Source organism: Danio rerio, chromosome 20 (genome assembly GCF_052040795.2).
Source record: "Danio rerio strain M-AB ecotype USA chromosome 20, GRCz13ab, whole genome shotgun sequence".
Classification (NCBI taxonomy): Eukaryota; Metazoa; Chordata; class Actinopteri; order Cypriniformes; family Danionidae; genus Danio; species Danio rerio.
Window position 1 is genome coordinate 24,571,128 of NC_141040.1, and position 21,612 is coordinate 24,592,739.

Consider the following 21,612-nt stretch of genomic DNA (forward strand, 5'->3'; position numbering starts at 1 on the left):
TTATGTCACACTAGAGGACATGGTTTTCAGTAAAATAGATCCTATGTTTTTATAAATATATTGATGATAAAAAGTTTGCCATTCACTAATAATAGCCACTTGCCACTTGGTATGAGACATTTATTAAGGATTTTATGATTTACTTTTTAATTTAAAAGAGATGTAATGTATTAAACTATGTTTGAGACAATCACACTAAATAAAAGTTTTTAAAATTTGGCTCAAAGAAATAAAGTATTATTAACACAGCGGTTTTTATAACAAGATCCATGGATAACAAATAAATGTTTAACATTGTACTGCATTTTAAATTATGACAGTAATTAAATTCATATTTGTCATGTGTCACAGTGAAAATGCAACGTCATGTCAACAACCCACATATCAGAATAAGTATTTTTTTTTACGTTACTCTGAATGATGGTTCAGTCATGATTCAACACACTTTTGCTATTTTATTTTCACAGCATTAGCTTATGTTACAGTACTTTTGCATTTAATATACTTTATTATATTATATAGTTCAAAATGCAGCTGCTAGAGTGCTTTCTAGAACAAAGAAATATTACTCCAGTTCTTTCATCATTGCATTGGCTCCCTGTTAAATATCGCATAAATTTGTCAATTTTATTGACTACCTATAGAAGCCTTGAATGGCTTAGTATTTTAGGGAGCTCCTGGTGTATTTTAGCCTCTCACTTTCACTATGCTCAATTAATTCGCAGAATGTCAAAATCAACTATAGGTGATATTTCTTTCTCAGATCTGGCACCTAAACTCCGGAACAGCCTTCCTAGCACAGTTTGGGAAGCAGAAACACTCTGTCAGTTCAAAACTAGATTAAAGACACATCTCTTTGCATTAGCATACACATAAAACACAAATGCTATTGAAATACAAATCCTCTAAAGTATTGTTAGTCTGCATTATTTAGGGCAACCGGAGCTGGGAACACTTCCCAAAAGACATTATAATTTGAACAGCATCTGCGCTTATGTTAGTCTGTTTTTATTATTTCTGAGGTTTCCATAATCCTGGACCAGGCCGCATCCTGAGCAGTTTCTGTGGTGGTCATGGAGTAGTGGAGAGCATGAGACATGCCGGTCTATCTAGTTATAGACACCAGCCGGTGACCTCTCCCACCTGCATTCATGGACATTCAGCCTCCGGCGCCTAGACTGAAGCTCTGCACAAGACGTTTCGGAGAAATGGTTGTGCCCAACTGAGCCTGGTTTCTTTTGAGGTTTGTTCTTCACTTTCGTCAGTTGGTGAAGTTGGCCACTGGCTTGCATGATTCAGGACTTGTGGAGCTGCGCATCGATGGATTTGCTCTTCAGTGTTTGAACATTCTGCAGTGAAAATTAAACCACACTGAACTGAACTAAACTGAACTTAACTCTGAAAACTGAACTGACACAGTTTCAATTTACTAAAAACTTCTATGTCAGTGGTTCTCAAACTTTTTTCACCAAGTACCAACTCAGAAAAAAATTGTCTCTCCAAGTACCACCACAATCACCAGTATTGAAATAAAGTAGCGTAGTTGGCCAAATTAAGCAGCTACAGCACTGCACCGTTTGAAAAGAAGGCAGTGTCATATTTATTAAACGAAATTATATTCCATACATAATATGTGTCAGGGTTCTGCCACTTTGGTCTTGTAAATTCTTGTTTTGATGGCAGAGCTCGGACACTACCCATGTCTGGTCCTGTTTCTGTCTCTGTGTGCTCGCGCGCCGTTGTGGGTGTACGCAGAGTGTGCGCGCTTGTACTAGTGTTTTAGTTTTCGTCTGTGTGCAGCGTGGTGTTTCATTCCCAGCGTCTCAGTCTTGTTGGTTTCGGTTTTGGTCGGCGCTGGGATGAAGCATGCACGCTGCGTGTGTGAGCGCACTGTGAGTGTTTTTATTCATCGTGTGCTCGTGTCTTGCGTCTATTGTTAAAGCATGTGGCTATGTGTTTACATCGTGGTCACGTGCTTTTGTCGTGTGCTTCAGTGTTGTGTTTGTGTTGTCATGAACATGCGGTTAATGAGTTCTCTCATTGGCTGCATGTTCTTGTCCTGTTTTATGTGAGCACATGGCTTGTGTTGTCTCTCCGTGTCATGCGTTCTCCCGTCTATTGTCTTGTCCCACCCTCCTTGTTAACCCATTATTAGTTAATTATGTTCATCTGTTTGTTTGTTAATTTCCTACAGTTTATAAACCCCTCATGTCTGCTGTCCTGTGCGAGTTCGTCATCACATGTTGTCCATCTCTACCTGTCCTGCTGTGTCCAGCCTTGCCTTGTGGTGCCTGCCCAGTCAAGTTTGTTTTTTTATTTGTTTTATTAGTGTTTTCCCCCTCGGGGTTGTTTATTTTGCATTTTATTTTATTTTTATTATTTAATAAAATCCTATTTACTCTGCGCTTGGGTCCTCGCTCCTTTTTCCCATCACCGAACGTAACAATATGAAGCTGATCAGTCGGTTCTTGTCACATGACTCATGGTGCAGCATTCTGAAAAGTTAAGATGTTTTCAACTGGGTGCACCTGGAATACGCAAGCGCGTCGTACTGCAGTTCTTACTTATTTTGCTAGCCTGTGGGTTAAATTTTGGCACTCAAGTAACCGAGATGTAACAAGAAAATACGGTCATTTTTATTTTTTTCAAAATAAATGATTGTTCAGATTCAGATTGTAAATAAAACGTAAATAATTCATGATTTTTTGTGCGACCCAGTACCAATTGATCTATAGACTGGTGCCAGTTTGTGGCCTGAGGGTTTGAGGCCACTGCTCTAGCAAGTATCTGCTCTGCAAGCACCACGCACCTAGTTTTGCACCAATTAAATTGATTTTTAGCAGCTGATGACGCGATGCACTAAAGTAAACATTTTACGCACATCGCTTTGATCGTAGGCTTTAGAGAACAGCCAAATGCTGATCACATTGGTGTTATTGTACGCATCAAATCCATTACTCAGTGATTCCTCCACGTACCACTAAAAGTAAGCCCGCGTACCACAATTTGAGAACCACTGTTATATGTTAAGCTGCTTTGACACAATCTACATTGTAAAAGCGCTATAGAAATAAAGATGAATTGAATTTAATGAAGTGTTAATAATTTGAACAGCATCTGCGCTTATGTTAGTCTGTTTTTATTATTTCTGAGGTTTCCATAATCCTGGACCAGGCCGCATCCTGAGCAGTTTCTGTGGTGGTCATGGAGTAGTGGAGAGCATGAGACATGCCGGTCTATCTAGTTATAGACACCAGCCGGTGACCTCTCCCACCTGCATTCATGGACATTCAGCCTCCGGCGCCTAGACTGAAGCTCTGCACAAGACGTTTCGGAGAAATGGTTGTGCCCAACTGAGCCTGGTTTCTTTTGAGGTTTGTTCTTCACTTTCGTCAGTTGGTGAAGTTGGCCACTGGCTTGCATGATTCAGGACTTGTGGAGCTGCGCATCGATGGATTTGCTCTTCAGTGTTTGAACATTCTGCAGTGAAAATTAAACCACACTGAACTGAACTAAACTGAACTTAACTCTGAAAACTGAACTGACACAGTTTCAATTTACTAAAAACTTCTATGTCAGTGGTTCTCAAACTTTTTTCACCAAGTACCAACTCAGAAAAAAATTGTCTCTCCAAGTACCACCACAATCACCAGTATTGAAATAAAGTAGCGTAGTTGGCCAAATTAAGCAGCTACAGCACTGCACCGTTTGAAAAGAAGGCAGTGTCATATTTATTAAACGAAATTATATTCCATACATAATATGTGTCAGGGTTCTGCCACTTTGGTCTTGTAAATTCTTGTTTTGATGGCAGAGCTCGGACACTACCCATGTCTGGTCCTGTTTCTGTCTCTGTGTGCTCGCGCGCCGTTGTGGGTGTACGCAGAGTGTGCGCGCTTGTACTAGTGTTTTAGTTTTCGTCTGTGTGCAGCGTGGTGTTTCATTCCCAGCGTCTCAGTCTTGTTGGTTTCGGTTTTGGTCGGCGCTGGGATGAAGCATGCACGCTGCGTGTGTGAGCGCACTGTGAGTGTTTTTATTCATCGTGTGCTCGTGTCTTGCGTCTATTGTTAAAGCATGTGGCTATGTGTTTACATCGTGGTCACGTGCTTTTGTCGTGTGCTTCAGTGTTGTGTTTGTGTTGTCATGAACATGCGGTTAATGAGTTCTCTCATTGGCTGCATGTTCTTGTCCTGTTTTATGTGAGCACATGGCTTGTGTTGTCTCTCCGTGTCATGCGTTCTCCCGTCTATTGTCTTGTCCCACCCTCCTTGTTAACCCATTATTAGTTAATTATGTTCATCTGTTTGTTTGTTAATTTCCTACAGTTTATAAACCCCTCATGTCTGCTGTCCTGTGCGAGTTCGTCATCACATGTTGTCCATCTCTACCTGTCCTGCTGTGTCCAGCCTTGCCTTGTGGTGCCTGCCCAGTCAAGTTTGTTTTTTTATTTGTTTTATTAGTGTTTTCCCCCTCGGGGTTGTTTATTTTGCATTTTATTTTATTTTTATTATTTAATAAAATCCTATTTACTCTGCGCTTGGGTCCTCGCTCCTTTTTCCCATCACCGAACGTAACAATATGAAGCTGATCAGTCGGTTCTTGTCACATGACTCATGGTGCAGCATTCTGAAAAGTTAAGATGTTTTCAACTGGGTGCACCTGGAATACGCAAGCGCGTCGTACTGCAGTTCTTACTTATTTTGCTAGCCTGTGGGTTAAATTTTGGCACTCAAGTAACCGAGATGTAACAAGAAAATACGGTCATTTTTATTTTTTTCAAAATAAATGATTGTTCAGATTCAGATTGTAAATAAAACGTAAATAATTCATGATTTTTTGTGCGACCCAGTACCAATTGATCTATAGACTGGTGCCAGTTTGTGGCCTGAGGGTTTGAGGCCACTGCTCTAGCAAGTATCTGCTCTGCAAGCACCACGCACCTAGTTTTGCACCAATTAAATTGATTTTTAGCAGCTGATGACGCGATGCACTAAAGTAAACATTTTACGCACATCGCTTTGATCGTAGGCTTTAGAGAACAGCCAAATGCTGATCACATTGGTGTTATTGTACGCATCAAATCCATTACTCAGTGATTCCTCCACGTACCACTAAAAGTAAGCCCGCGTACCACAATTTGAGAACCACTGTTATATGTTAAGCTGCTTTGACACAATCTACATTGTAAAAGCGCTATAGAAATAAAGATGAATTGAATTTAATGAAGTGTTATTGAAACTCTTACATATTCGTTTCAAATGGCATTTATCGGAAATAGTATTGAGAATAATAGTATTTAAGTAAATGTTAAACTGTTCGCAAATATCTGTGAACAGATCTCAGATTGCTATTCAATTAATTTGATTCATCCGTCTCTCATTTATAGTGGATTTCATGGTAGTAGCGCATATATAAACAGTATAAAAGTAAATGAAACTGCATGCTTAGCTTTGAATGCTGTATAAAGCACATGATTAGCACTCATCATATACTCATCTCACAAAGAGAGCATTTTATCAGACTCCTAAAGAGCCCTTCATCATGTCTCGATGGTTGCTGTGTAAAGTCTTTATCATGATCTCCATTCTCCTCTGAAACCCTCAGCACGGAGAAGTGAACATCTATATGTTTTTATTTTGCAGATGTGTGTGCATTTGGCCCGAGGAGGAGGAGGATTGAGGTTATAGAGGACATTGAAGAGGTACAGTACAGTATCTGTAGGGACGGATGGGCTCTGTCCTGCTGGGATTCCTCTATGGGCCCCCTCTTTTTCCATCTGGACTGTGTTTATCAGTCTCAAGGGTCAGAACACAGAGGTGAGACTTTCACTAGTTTGACAACAGAAATATGCTGTCATCTGCGCTTTGTAGTGTACGGTGGTGTGTATTTGAGTATATTACAAGATGTGTAATACTGAACTAATTAAACTTATTCTGATGTCTAAAAATTATTAATAGTAATTATAAATTAGAAACCCCCAATTTTATAATTTAGTTTATTAGTTGGTAATTTTTTAGTTTATAATCTGAAAATTATATTAGTATTACAACAACAACAACAACAACAACAATAATAATAATAATAATAACAATAATAATAATGACTAACAATAATTATTAACAATTTCTAATTCTGTTCACATGTACAGTGGCTTAACAATTATTATTTTATTAATATCATCATCATAATCATTATTATTAGCGGCAGTAGTTTTTAAAATTGTTATTATTATTACACACAACACACATATGTACTTTCCTGATTATAAAAGTAAAAATATAATAGATAAATGTAATTGCTATTATTTCTACACATTATTATTATTATTACTGCTCAATAGCATGATAAAAAAAACAAATGATTGCTAAATAGTTAGCATTAATGTACATTTTTAGCCAAGTTTATGAGCAACAGAAAATGGTAGTTGAACAGAAATAGAATATGAGTACACTGTAAAAAATTATATGATCAATTAGTCACAACAACACATGTTTTTAGTTCATTAAACCAAGTTAATTAAGTTCTAACTTAATTTTATAAGTTATACAAGCAAGTTTTAAGTCAATTTAGCAAAATATAAGTTCAATGGACTCATAAAGTTAATTTGATTCAGCTTAAAAATTTAGGGCAACCAGGATTTTTTTACAGTGTAGAAATGAGAAATTTATAAAATTTGCAATTAAGTTTACATTAATTATTTTAATATTAAAATAATATAATAATAATAATAATAATAATAATAATAATAGCTGTCGCCTCACAGCAAGCAGGTCGCTGGTTCGAGGCTTGGCTGGGTCAGTTGGCGTTTCTGTGTAGAGTTTGCATGTTCTCCCTGCGTTTGCGTGGGTTTCCTCCGGGTGCTCCGGTTTCCCCCACAGTCCAAAGACATGCTGTACAGGTGAATTGGGTAGGCTAAATTGTCCGTAGTGTATGAGTGTGTGTGTGAACGTGTGAGGATGTTTTCCAGAGATTGGTTGCGGCTGGAAGGGCATCCGCTGCATAAAAACTTGCTGGAAAAGTTGGCGGTTCATTCCACTGTGGCGACCCCACATTAATAAAAGGACTAAGCCAACAAGAAAATGAATTAATAATAATAATACAATATAATGGTTGTATCAACGGATTTTATTTATTTATTTATTTTTCATCATTATACTGCTCATGCTATGTTTTTGACAGCTTATATAGGAGAACATATACTGGTATTGTGCTCAGTATCTTATAGCAGAGCAAACTCTAGAGGAAAGACAGTGAGTCAGAGACACTGTTGCATAATACCAAAGGTCAGCAGTTCACTTCCCCTTATCAATGCTTCATGTTCAGACAAACTCAACCGTTAAAAATACACATACCTCACCATGCGCTTTCTCCCTTCACTTCCCTTTTCGCTTAAACGTCTCTGACGTCTCTTAATCCAAGTGAAGAGTGGTAAAAAATAAACCACTGATTCGATTAAGGCTTTAATGGAGTTCAGGGCAACTCAGTGTATGACTCTATCCTAGCCTTAAAGGAACGGCCCACCTGAAAATGTACATTTCCTGTTCATTTACTCCCCCTCAGGTAAACCAAGACATAAAGTAGGTGACTTTTTCTTCAGTAAAACATTAAAGAGAATTTTTAGCTGAATCCGTGGTGATTCATATAGAACAAGCAGATAGTTTTTGAGATTAAAAATAAACATACAAATAAATTTACCTGATGACTCACTGAGGAAGCAAAATCATCAGTCTGTGCAAGAAACTGAACATTATTTACAATGTTTTTTGCTTTTATCTACAGCCTGGGCAAACATTTTTCAGCATGTGCAGTAATGGCGCAAGTGTTTTCAGTTTATCCATATGGCAGTTGAGGGTAAACGCCCATGCAGTGCATTATGGGATTGAAAGTGATATGGAGAAAGTGTTGAGAGCAGCCAAGAGCGTCAGAAACGTTGGGCCTTTCTTGACTCTAAGCAAATGTCAAGCAAAAAATGGCAGCAGCCAATCGCTGTAGGCAAGGCAAGATGTTGACGTATGTTTCTGAGTGTTTACAGAGCTGGATTACTGAGCTGATATCACTTACATGAAGGCTACTATGAGAATTTATTCCTTCACACTTTCAGTTTACACAAACATTTTAACCATGTATGCCTGTGTTTATGGATTGAGCATTTCTTGCACGTGATAAATGTGTAAACACACTGTCCTCCAGCTTCCAGGCATGCTCGGCTGTAAATTTGACACACTCCAGAGCAGTGGCGTTGTAGCATTACCAGCAGCACTGAGCGCAGTTCATTTCTTTCAGAATGAAGTCATGCCTGTGAGCGTAATTTATAGCAGTTCTTGAATAAACTTGTACAATTACATTTAAGAATCATTTTAGCCAAAATGTGCATCATCACTTTCTTGTCATGTCTAAGTGTGCTCGCGTATACGTCATAACACAGACAGAATCTGTCATCATTGACTCACCCTTCACTTTTTCCAATTTTGTTCAGGTTTCTTTCATCTGTTGAACACTAAAGGTATTTTGAAGAAAGCTGGAAACCTGCAACCATTCTCTGCCAAAGCATCTGTTTTTTTTTTTCTACTATGCTATTCCTTACCGTTCATTCGTTCATTTTTCTTCAGGTTAGTTCCTTTATTTATCAGGGGTCGCCACAGTGGAATGAACAGGCAACTTATCCAGCATATGTTTTATGCAGTGCATGCCTTCCAGTCGCAACCCAACCCAGCACTAGAAAACACCCATACACAGCCAATTTAGTTTATTCAATTCACCTATAGCACATGGGTGAAACCGGAGCACCCAAAGGAAATCCACACGAACACAGGGAGAATATGCAAACTCCACATGGAAACACGGGCTGACCCAGCCGAGGCTTAAACCAGCAATCTTCTTGCTGTGAGGCAAATGTGAGGTGAATCACTGAGCCACCCTATTCCTAAAGGAATACTATTCCTAACTTTCCTATGTAAGTTAATGGTTACAGGTTTTCAGCTTCCTTCCTTCCTTCCTTAAAAAAATAAAAAATAAAAAATAAATATATATATATATATATATATATATATATATATATGTGTGTGTGTGTGTGTGTGTGTGTGTGTGTGTGTGTGTGTGTGTGTGTGTGTGTGTGTGTGTGTGTGTGTTTAATGTTCAACAGAACAACAAACCTATATAGATTTGGAACCATTTGAGGGAGAGTAAATAATGAGATACATTTTCCTTTTTCTGCAAGACACTGCAGGTGAATCATACTTATTGTCCCAGCTGATTAGTTACAATAGTAAGGGCATTTTTTTTACTATTTTATTTAAACTTTTAAAATCATAAGTATGTACACTGCATACATTTCTAGCACAAAAATCTGAACAGTGGATGAAGTCAGGTTCAAAAATTGTTTTTAAATATTAGAGTAAAGAGTTTTTAGAGGCAAGGTTTTGAATCTCTTTTTATCACTGCATTCTTCAGAATGCAATACAATTAAAATGATAAAATATTTAACATAATCGAAATCTACAAACACAAATTGATAAAGTGTGACAAGGAACTTTATACATTTCCTTTACATAAGACTGAAAATACACTATAACAGCCAAAATGCTAAAACCTCATAATTAACTGGTGCATGAAAAAGCCTGCAGTTTCTCACATTAAAGGTGTAATAAATGAGTGAAGTGTACTGCTGCTTCAAAACCAGCACACTCTCTTTTAAAGCACACAAAAAGGACATCTCTGTTAAAGAGAGTATGTTTCTGATCTGTTGTCCAGACCGTCTGCTTTACTCCCCCCTGTGGCTTTCACTCCAGACACAAAGGATTTCTCTCACTTTTTCTAACAGCTTTATGAAACAGCTTTTTTTGCTACCGCTCCACACACATGAATAAACTGATAGATGCAAACTGAAGAGCAGATTCTGAGTCTGTGAGTGTGAAAAAAGAACAATATGCTGTAAATGGAAGAAAGCTTTTTTTTTTTTTTTTAATCCAAAACAGAATTTCCAGTTGCTTATCATGGTGTCAGTCTCAGAATGTGTCTGTGAAGTTTCTGCTCAAAATATGTTAGTTTATTTACTATACAAAAAAAAAAAAAAAACTGTTTGTGTGTGTTACTCTTTAAATGCAGATCAGCTGCTGCTCTCTGCCCCCTTTCTAGAAGAGGGTGGAGCCTTTACAACATGTGCCTTGGATACTCTGGCAACAACAAACCCAATATCTGCTTGTGTTTTAAAATCTGGTCAGTTTAATCTCAAATACATTTCAGTTTCAAATAAATTCAGCAAATGTATTTAGAATTAAATATACTGTATATTTTTTAAAAGTATTATTAATAAGGTGTGGCACAAAGTACAAGTACAAGTGAAGTACAAAATCCAGGTGTATTATTCCGCTTTTAAAAATAATTATTTTAATTTTACATTTGTTTAGTGTATTATCAGCAATTAAATAATTTACAATAGAAGTATTATATTAATAATAATTACATTTTGTTAATTTGAATAAAAATCTACTGAATAGTTCTTAATTTAAATTTTCAGCCTATTTATAATTAATAGGCTGTTTACGATTTATAAGCATACTATAGCTGTGTTGAATATTAATATCTACAATACTGAAAAAGTGTGGCGTGGTGGATAGCGATGTCGCCTCACAGCATGAAGGTTGCTGGTTCGAGCTTAGGCTGGGCCAGTTGGCATTTCTATGCATAGTTTGCATGTTCTCCCCATGTCGGCGTGGGTTTTCTCCACGTGCTCCAGTTTCCCCCACAAGTCCAAAGACATGTGCTGTAGGTGAACTAGGTTGGCTAAATTGGCCGTAGTGTATGAGTGTGTATGGATATTTCCCAGTGATTGGTTGCAACTGGATCAGCTGCGTAAAAAAATGTTGGATAAGTTGGTGGTTCATTCTGTTGTGGCGACTCCAGATTAATAAAGGGACTAAGCCGAAAAAACCAATAATAATAAAAATAAAAAACTGCATATACTGTTTATGAGGGCAGAGACACAAAGTTCACTTAAATACACACAAGGATAAGAGACAGATTTACATAAGTTTGTAAGTTTTTGTCATAAGCAAACAGAAAACACACAAGTTCACACACAAGTTTTGTCTCTGAATGTAAACAGTTAGTGAAGAAATGTATTGCTATTTTACATCTATCAAGCAGTCATTTGAGCTATGTACGCAGGGCAACATTTTTAAGAACCAAGTACTATGTACTGGGGGTATGTCTTCTTGCAGTTTTTCATTTTTTTAATTCCATAAGAGGCTGCTGTGTACATTTTTGACAATACATTATTGGGGAACGTTTTTTCATACAAGCTATTTCTTGTAAATTCATCAGAGGCCACTGTGTACATTTTCTGCCAATCTTAGGGTCCTATCATACACCTGGCGCAATGCCCCGCAAGGCGCGGCGCAAATATTATTTGCTAGTTTCAGCTTGACGCAAGTGTCGTTTTGCTGTTTTACAGCACGCTGTTTAAATAGCAAATGCATTTGCGCTCATATGTGCGCCCATAGGCGTTCTAGTCTAAAAAGGAAGGCGTTCTGAGGCGCACTGCTGGCGCGTTGCTATTTTGAGAAACTAAAATAGATTTTTCATTAGACCAAAACAAATCCGGTCCAAACTCCAGCGCAGAGTTGCGCCTCGCTTACACACTGCTTAATAGCCTTCACACAAGATGTTGAGCAATACACAAATATCTTTACATATGAAAAAAATAAAATATTAAGGATATATATAGGATATAATAAGAATAGATATAGTATATATATAAAGGATTCAAATATTACAAAATATGTTATTTTCTAGCCTATATAAATATGAAAAATCACTGCTTTTATGTCTTCTTCATCTCGGGAGGCTTTTTCAGTTCATTCATAACAATTTGCTTTTCTATAATGTTATTATTATTAGCAGTATTATTTATTATATCCATATTTATATTTGTTTTATTAAAAACAAGCTTAGATTTGCCCACCTGCAGGTTTTAGACCATATGGGCCACAGCATGTGTTTTAGAATATAACTCAGGTTTTTGAACACACTACGTTATTATTGTTTATTTATTCGTTTGCTGGAAATTAGAACTGAATTTAGAAATAGTTTTGAAACAAATATTTGCGCTTAACAAACGAAATTAATTATTTATAGGCTAATTGATGTCTGTGCGTAAAGATTTCCCTATCCACGAGAGCGAAAGTGAAAGTAGATCGATTATCTCTCATTCTTGCACGGTAGATGCTCTGTTTAACTGTTTTCTGTAAAAAAAAAAACTGTTAACTGTTTGCTTGTGAAATGCGCAGTTTTTCCACTTACACTTACTTTACGTCATGTAAATAGCAAATGCGCTTATGGTGCGACGCAGCTGGCTCTTAAAGGGAATGGGAGATGAGACTCTGATTGGTTTATTCTCAAAACACACCTATAACTCATTAAGAAAATAAACTCAACCCTTTTAGACCATGCGCCACAGCGCAAAGCGGATTTTCCCATCCTTAAATTAGCAAATATGAATTCTGACACGCCCTGAAAGTGTTTGTGCCCTGCGCTTTCCGTTTTGCTCATGGACTGTCAAAATAGGGCCCTTATTGTCTTTCTCGTGTGTTTTTCATGAGTTTGTGTACATATATAAGTTTAATATCAACTAATCCACTCAACCCCTTCCCTGAACCCAACCGATAGTGTTTTCAAAAGAAAACCAGAAGAAAATAGTCATCCTGACTGTGTGCATGCTTTCACCTTGACTTTACACTGCTTTTTGGGGGGGGGGGTTTGTTTTACCTGGTTCCTGAAATTGAGCTGGAGTCGAACCCTGGTCCTGCTCCGCTCTCCATCCTAAGTCTGACGCCATTCATGGTGAGCTACTAAACAAACCAGTCACACTAAAAAAAACATCCATACGAAGGAAAGAGTGGAATGGTACTACTCTGTAGCATTCACTTTAAACACAAATGCAGCTAGGCATCCCGGCCTCATATTTATCGGTTTTAAAAATGTAGCTCTGGGCACATATTCCCAATAAGCCTGTGTTACTACAAACACAACTCAAGCAGGCCTCGTCCCCTTGGGCAAAAATGTATAATGTTTAAGATATTGGAATGTGCACATTTCCTGAAAAAATGAAAGATAATAAAACAGACTCAGGAGTATAATTGAGGAGTTTGAGGGGGAATTCAGTAAAAAAGTGATACTTATACAACATATATTGAACTTTGTGTTTTGCAACTTTTTATCTTTGTTATCCTAAAACCACAATATTATGCACTAAAGAAGTGGGCATTTATAAAAGAACAGATGTGCATTTTGTCCTGCAGCTACTACTAAAACGTCACATTTCTAGTGACAGGACCTCATTTGGCCTCTGCTAAATGGGCCGTGACAATGTATGACTGGTCTACTGTCATCACTACTCGGACAGCCATTGATTAGACCCAGGATGACTGACTAGTGACTGGTTACTCTGTCTGGTTTTCTGTCTGGGTCCAATAACACAATGAAGAATAGAAAAAAAAACATATATTGGGGTGCCTTTAGATGTTAGCACTAAATGTTTAAGGACAGTAACATTTTTCAATGTTTTTTGGGGAAAAAAGACAAAAAAAAAACATTGTTTGATAAGAACAGCAATATTGCATGTTATTAAAATTTAAATTAGCTGTATTTTGTTTTAACATATTTTAAAACCCTATTTATTATTATGCATTGCTAAACACTTCACTTAGACTTTAAAGGCAATTTTTCTTTATAAAATTTTTTTTGAGCCCTCAGATTCTATATTTTTTAAATAGACCTTTTTCACAAGCCTGTTATTACATATTTAACGGTCATCATAATCTTGAATACTTGATTTAAAAAATCCTTTTAATATTTAATAAAAAAAAACCAAAAAAAAACGATGAACATTTACAGTTGAAGTCAGAATTATTAGAACCCCTGAATTATTTGCCCCCGGGTTTCATTTTAACCCCAATTTCTGTTGAATGTACCATTGTGATTAATAAATGTACTTTTATAATTTGTTAAGGATTATTTTTTCATTACTTAATTAAGTATTGCATTATTTTCAAACCAGTTATTTAAGCATGGTTGATTGTTTTTTAAGATCATTAAGAATGAGTTAGTAAATGATTAATCAATTATTCAAATAAACATTTATAATTCTTATCATTCAGGCATAAATGAACAAAAAGATTTTTTTCTACACATGTCTAAACATAATAGTTTTAATAACTCATCTCTAATAACTGATTTAAATTTATCTTTGCCATGATAACAGTAAATAATATTGGACTAGATATTTTTTCGAGACACGTCTATACAGCTTAATGACATTTAAAGGCTTAACTAGGTTAATTAGGTTAACTAGGCAGGTTAGGGTAATTAGGCAAGTTATTGTACAACGATGGTTTGTTTTGTAAAATATCGGGGGGGAAAATTAGCTTAAAGGGTCTAATAATTTCTTCCCTAAAATGTTTTTTTTATTTTTTTATTAAAAACTGCTTTTATTCTAGCCAAAATAAAACAAATAAGACTTCCTCCAGAAGAAAAAAATATTATCAGACAAACTGTAAACATTTCCTTGTGCTGTTAAACATTATTTGGGAAATATTTAAAAGAAGACAAAAAAATTCAAAGGGGGGCTTATAATTCTGACCAACTGTATATGCATTTATGTATGTATTATATAATCTTTGTGTCAAACTACAAAAACAAATAACTGCTTATAATGATTCTAATGCAGCATCTATGGGTCTATAGTTGTATATCTAACAGATATTGTCCTATTCTAACGAATTATACATCAATTAAAAGCAAATTTATTTATTTTGTTGATTTATAAATCTCAGTAAATAAAAAAGACTTTTTTATTTTTTGGTCCAGTGTCATATAAAATTCTGCTAAAACCATAAATGACCTTGAAGCTCCTAAATGGTAAATAAAAAATGTTTTACTTCCACTGAGTTTGCCTGGAAGGTGCCAATTTTGAAGTCCGAGTCTGCCATTAGTTCAGACAGAAAGTCCTGCTAGGAGAGAAGTGTTGTGTGCTGGTTTATTCCTGACTAGCAGTCATCACTGGGTCCTCCTCTCTCACAGACTGCACTGATTGCCTGTTGGTAATAGTGTGTAATTAGGATTATGAGAGAAACACTTACTCTCAATGGGAGTGTAATTATAGGGAGGATTTCGCTGCTTGTAAACATCCGATTGATGGTCACATCTACTTAGAGTCATCGCAGTTAGTTTGGTGGCCTGTGATTCTATTTGGAGAGTTGAGAAGAGCTTTTACGCACATGGGTTGAGCCTTAAGTCAATGTCTGATCGTGGAGACTGGGTTAGTCAAGTTAACAAGCCTGTTTTATTCAACGGTAATTCTTCCTCGCCTGGCAGGTGGTGGGAGTTACATAAACACCGTTCTTAAGCCGGAAGGAAGCAGAATGGCTCATCTTTGCTTGCACTCAGTTTCATTATGTAGGAAAGAGCATTGTGAGCATTCTGCTAAATTGATCATTTTGTCTTCTACACACTAAACACTACTGGTGAAAATAAATTGAGTGGTTTCTTATAATCACCTAACCATTTATGTATTTTGATACAAATTTTAGAAGAAAGCAATATTTTCAAATGTTATTACTATTTAAATCTTATTAAATTATTAATTTGAATTATTAAAATAGGAACTGTTTGTAATCATTTAAAAATAATTTTACTGTCACATATAAATAATCAAATGCATTAATGCTGAAAAAATGCTATACCCAAATTACTGAATGGTTTTGAATCATGGTTCCCAAAAAAAAAAATAGGAAGCAAAAATATTTTCAAAGTTGATAATTAAGATATGTCTAAAGCTGTAAATCAGTTTATTACAAAGATTTCTGTACAGTTGTGTGACACTGAAGACGACTAAAGTAATGATGCCTAAATTTCAAGTATGCAGGATTAAATTACATTCATTCATTCATTTTCTTTTCGGCTTAGTCCCTTTATTAACCTGGGGTTGCCACAGCGGTATGAACCGCCAACTTATCCAGCATATGTTTTACACAACGGATTCTCTTCCAGCTGCAATGTATCACTGGGGAAACATCCATACACACTCATTTACACAAATACACTACGGAGCCACGGAAACCAGGGGAGAACATGCAAACTCCAAAGAGAAATGCCAACTGACCCAGCCAAGGGCTCAAACCAGCGACCTTCTTGTTGTGAGGCGATTGTGCCAACCACTGCACCACTGTGCTGCCTAGAAGCAATCTTTTCAAAGGTTACTACAATTTAAATAAAATGTAATTATTAAATTGAATTATTAAAATAGGAACTCTTTGTATCATTTAAAAATAATTTTACTGTCAGTTATAAAGAATCAAATGCATTAATGCTGAAAACATGCTATACCCAAACTATTGAATGGTTTTCAATCATAGTTTCCATAAAAGTATAAAGCAGAAATATTTTCAACATTGATAATTAGCATAACTAAAGCTGTAAATCAATATATTATAATGATTGTGTGACACTAAAGACGACTGAAGTAATGATGCCTAAAATTCAAGTCTGCAGGATTAATAACTGTTTAATGCATTCATGTGGGAATGTACTGTAGTTCGATATAATTATGTTGCTTTAATGACAAAAACGCAAGACGGAAGTTCTGGTGACGCAGTTTGTTGATAGTGGTTGATGGATTTGGTAATTGTCTCCAGCCCTTTGCGCATTCGTCATCAAAAGCAACAGGACTACATCAAACTGCATTCACATTTGCAGAAATCTTTAGATTAAAGTTAATAATATTGTAAATTTCTTGATTATTTCACTTCACAAAACCTCAGTGTGTCATCAGGAACCATGGGATTTTGTTTGTATGTGTTTATTTTGCACCTAAAAAAAACCTATCACCACTTACCATTATATGAGGCCAGTCGCCAGCCTGGTGAAAGGGGTGGATCTTTTTTCTCAAAAAGTGGACCTTTTTGCAGTTATTCATCTTATTTTCTATGTAATTGTGACAATTAAATACATTTTAAACACAATTTTTAGCTGGATTAGCTAGTCAGATGGTCATCATAACCACACTTTTTGATGCCCCAAAAATATTTCCTAGATTTAGAATAAAGGAAAATGAAAAATACTTACTTTTAAAATACAAATTTATTACATTAAATATCATTAGAAAAAAAATGTATCAGATTTAAATAAAAAACAAGCCTATTGTCAATTATTAGGCAAATTACAAGTAACAAACTGACCACCACATTCAACTTTTCTCAGCCAAAATTTTGCCATTTGAATTATGACAATTAATAATAATAATATTAATAATAATTAATAACAATAATGTAGAGCTTCACAATTTTTCTAGCCTCTCTTGTAAAAAAAGTACTTTTGAAAATTCTTTGATAACATCAATTGTATTCAAGTGAATTTTAATTAGATGGGTTTTCAATAGGTTATTTTCACTGTTTATGATGGCATATTTTGCAAAATAGGACAAACAAACTCATAAATATGACAAATTCTATACCTTTGTCAGTGAGGGATGGGTCTTTCGAACCACCCAAACCCCACCTAGGTTACGGGCCTGGAGGTATACAAAGGATTCAGCTAAAAACCTTCTTCAATGTTGTACTGAAGAAAAAAATATAGTCATCTATATCTTGGACGACTTTGGGGTGAGCTTTTTTTTGGGTGAACTATCCCTTTAAATACTCTGGCATATGTTTTATATGTTTTCTTCTAGCCGCATCAAACAATTTCCACTACAGAATAAAAAAATGTCACAATTTTAATGAAAGAAGTTCTAATAGTAGGTTTATATCTGCCAGTTTTAACTATTGGACTCATAATTCTGACTATTTTCCCTTATGTATATCTTACAAACCTGCAAATGTAAGTTCGCATCACACACTTTTGTGGAAAAACTAAAGTAATCAGCGTAATTATGGTAAAAATCTGACATACAAAGTCACAATTACATCTTTTTTTATAATATTTCACAATTTAGCTCATTTTACTGTTTGTGTGATCATATAAATGCCACCTTTGTGTGCATAAAAAGTCATAATTATTCCAAACATTTGAACACCACTGCCAGAAATACTAGATTATCAAACGACACAAGAATGAATAAACAATGCCCGAATTTTCATTTCTTAACAGCATCTAATCCTCCATATGTAACCTTCACTGCGCTCAATAATACACCCAGGACTCAGACATCACAGATGGTCTCCGATGCGCTTGCAGTTTTTGTGCTCCGTCCTGAGGTCATTTAGCACAGAAGGTATTATCTAAAGAGAACAAAAGAAGGACAAAACAGCTTCAAACAGAAAACGAGAGCTGACATGATAACACTGAAGCAGATACTTCAAGGTTAAATCAGGTCAAATTAATATAACGCATGTCAGGCTCCACAGGGAACAATCAATCAGTCTCCACGAACACGGACAGTCGGTCCAATATAGTAAAACATAAAGGATGCTGGCTGTTTCATTTGGAGCCCTGGAGTGTTTTTGGCTTGTGCAGTACATCAGTTATCAGTTTTTAGGCCACCCAAGAGAATGTCTTTCAGTAATGATACGAGCCTGAAATTACCAATGTCAATGTAATTATGTATAATAATTAAATTATGAAAGCCTATTTTTGACATTGAGAAAGTCACGGCAGGTGAGTATTACGATGTATTTCTCCAGACAGCTAGACTTTACGTGCCTCCAAATATTGTAATGGTAGGTTTGCCGACTTCCGTCCCTTTTAGAGGCATTTTGATATGCGAGTTTAATAAAAATGCAAAACTGGTACATTTCTGAGGATTACATAACACTGAAGGGAACAGAGGGAGGGACCCAGTCAGTTGAGGACAATGCTGGCACTGCTAAAAACAGGAACTGATCTGAAATGTTCTTTCACATTTTGCTTTAATTGTCATCTGTGTAGTGCTGCTTTCACAAAAATTAGCAAATGATGTCGCTCTTATAAAAGTTAGAACTCAAGAGTTATTTTTTGTAGATTAATTAGTATCATTTCATGTCATTTTATTATTAGATAATTATTGAAATAACTCTTACTCTGGTGGGTGGCACGGTGGCTCAGTGGTTTGAGTTCCAGCTGGGCTAGTTGGTATATCAGTTTGGAGTTTAAATGTTCTCCCCGTGTTCATGTGGGTGTCTTTCGGGTGCTGTAGTTTCCCCCAATGTCCAAAGACATGCGCTATAAGTGAATTGGAGAAACTAAGTTGACCCTACACAGCAAGCATTTTGTTTTTAAAATATGTCTAATAGATGTCTAATAGGATATACGCGGAGCTAGTGATTCTTATCATACTGATAAACTTCCTGTGACTTTTTTTCCATCTTATACAGTTCCTTTTACAGAATCAATGTTGTAAAATAATTGAAATATAATCAGTTAAATAGACTTTGGCATTCATTTAGCTGCTCAAGCGTAAAACGAGACAAAAAGCTATTTACTCGCACGTGCCCGTTAGAATCGGGAGGCTAGCGTAGAAGCTCCATTAAATATGCGGTAAAATAAATGTTCATATGTTAAACACATGGCAGGAAAAATGAAATTTAATGCAGTGTTTCTTGTACAATCTGAGACCTACTTTATATCGGATATTGCTTAGCCAGTGGAGATATCTGATTTTTGAAGAAAACAGACCTTAAGCACGCCAATTTTGCAATGGCACACAGTTTACCGGAAGTGATTAACCCAGGATACTGACAAATTAAAAGTCCTTTAGCATATTCAGCATCTAAGCATAGTCGTCTAAATTTAGGCTCTCAGTGAAAATCTAACAGAGATCAAAGAATAGGCCAAAACTACACTGTACATTACAGAAATTTTATGTAAAATAACGGATGTTAAATTACAGATATTTACTGTAAAATAACAGACGGTTACCATAAAATAACGGATGGTAAATTACAGACATTTACCGTAAAATAATAGGCGGTAAATTAAAGACATTTACTGTGGAATAACTGACGGTAAATTACAGACGTTTATCGAAAAATAATGAACTATAAATTACAGACATTTTCTTAAGATTAAATTTCCAGAAAATTTTGTGATTTAACAGTTGCCGAAAAAGAAAATTTACAGTGTAAACTAGTCATCAAGTAAACAAAAATTAACGACTTGTTACGACTGAAGTTTATTTATTTTTTTTATTATTGCGGATTGTACACCTTTTTCTTTTGTCCCGCCTCCTTGCTGTTTTTCTGATGTCTTATAGGCTCCCACGCCGGCGTGATTCCCTGCTCTGATTGGCTGCTGGTCTACGAGGCCTGTATAAAAGGGAGCTTCCGGCAGGAATCGGAGAGCTCATTTCTGCTGCGTTCGGTGTTTGGAGTGGAGCTCCTGGGTTTTCCTCACCCCTTCGGCCGACGACCAACAATTATCACTTTTGTATTGATGACCATCCTATGCTTGAATATTTGAGAGTTTGAGCGTGTAGGGGTGACCTGCCTATTTATTTGACTACTTTTGACTTTGTTTATATTAGGGAGTCAGGTAAGATTCTTGTATGTTTCTTTAAATAGTAATAGGTAATTTAGTGGATTTATTTTATAGATTCTTTTGTTTGTTATTTTGGCCTGTGGTCACCCTGACGAAATGCTCGTTTATACAAACCCTATTTTTCTATAATAAATATCTTTATATATACTCTCAATTGAGTGTGTGAGTTTGGTTGTCGACCGAAGGGAATCTTTTGTTTTAAGTTTTGTTTAGTTTGGGAAATCCACCACCCCAACACATTTGTTTGTTCTTCGTTTATTATGCCCTTTTCGTTTCCCCTAGACTTGGGGCGTAATACGACTACACATATAAAGTTTGTCTAATCTTTCTATTTGATGACTAGTTTAGTTTTGGGCTATTCTTAGATGTCTATTAGATTTTTACTGACAGCCTATTTAAGCCTTGTTTAAGCCAAGCTGTCTACGCTTGGATGTCTATTAGACGTTTATTAAACACAAAATAGTTTGCTGGGTAGTGTATGTGTGTGAACGAATGCGAGAGTGTATGGGTGTTTCCCAGTACTGGGTTGTGGCTGGAAGGTCATCTGCAGCGTAAATCATATGCTTAAATAGTTGAGGGTTCACTCTGCTGTGGTGATCTCTTATAAATAAGGGACTAAGCCAATGGAAAATGAATGAAAATAGTTTTACTGATTTGATACATTTACTTTCGGTTTGTCCCTAATTTGCCTCCTTTTGTATTTAAGCCCAGTGTTTTCCCCAGTTGGCTGTTTTTTTTATTTGTCAATGTGTTTGTTGTTTGTTATGTTTGCCTTCTGAGATTTCTCTGGATTTAATATTTAATATCTCGTTTTCACTTCATTTTGTGACAGTGACCAGGTTTTTGTTTGGTTTCATTATCCTGCACTGTGGATATTCCTTCTGGATCGCTCCAACAAGGAATTCATGAGAGAAGTCCTTCAACAAGGAATTCATGAGAGACATTTTTATGATGTTCTTTTGGCATTTTTGCCTTCATTATGACTGGACAGTGGCTAGACAGGAAGCGAAATGGGGGAGAAAGAGAGGGAAAGAGGGGGAAGGGAAAGGTCTGGGATCTTAAGGCTGCTTTATACTTCTGCGTCAAACGCACGCGTATGCTACG

At 36.1% G+C, this 21,612-nt stretch overlaps 1 protein-coding gene across 1 annotated transcript in view; it reads left to right on the forward strand.

Annotated features, from left to right (window-relative positions):
• brf1b (BRF1 general transcription factor IIIB subunit b) overlaps nucleotides 1-21,612 on the forward strand; it is a 204,450-nt gene that overhangs the window by 42,297 nt on the left and 140,541 nt on the right. The window contains exons 2-3 of the mRNA XM_087296422.1: nucleotides 1,023-3,374; nucleotides 5,643-5,816. Coding sequence (XP_087152548.1) covers nucleotides 5,728-5,816 — 89 coding nt within the window. The 5' untranslated portion in view covers nucleotides 1,023-3,374; nucleotides 5,643-5,727. The remainder of the gene's footprint in view (nucleotides 1-1,022; nucleotides 3,375-5,642; nucleotides 5,817-21,612) is intronic.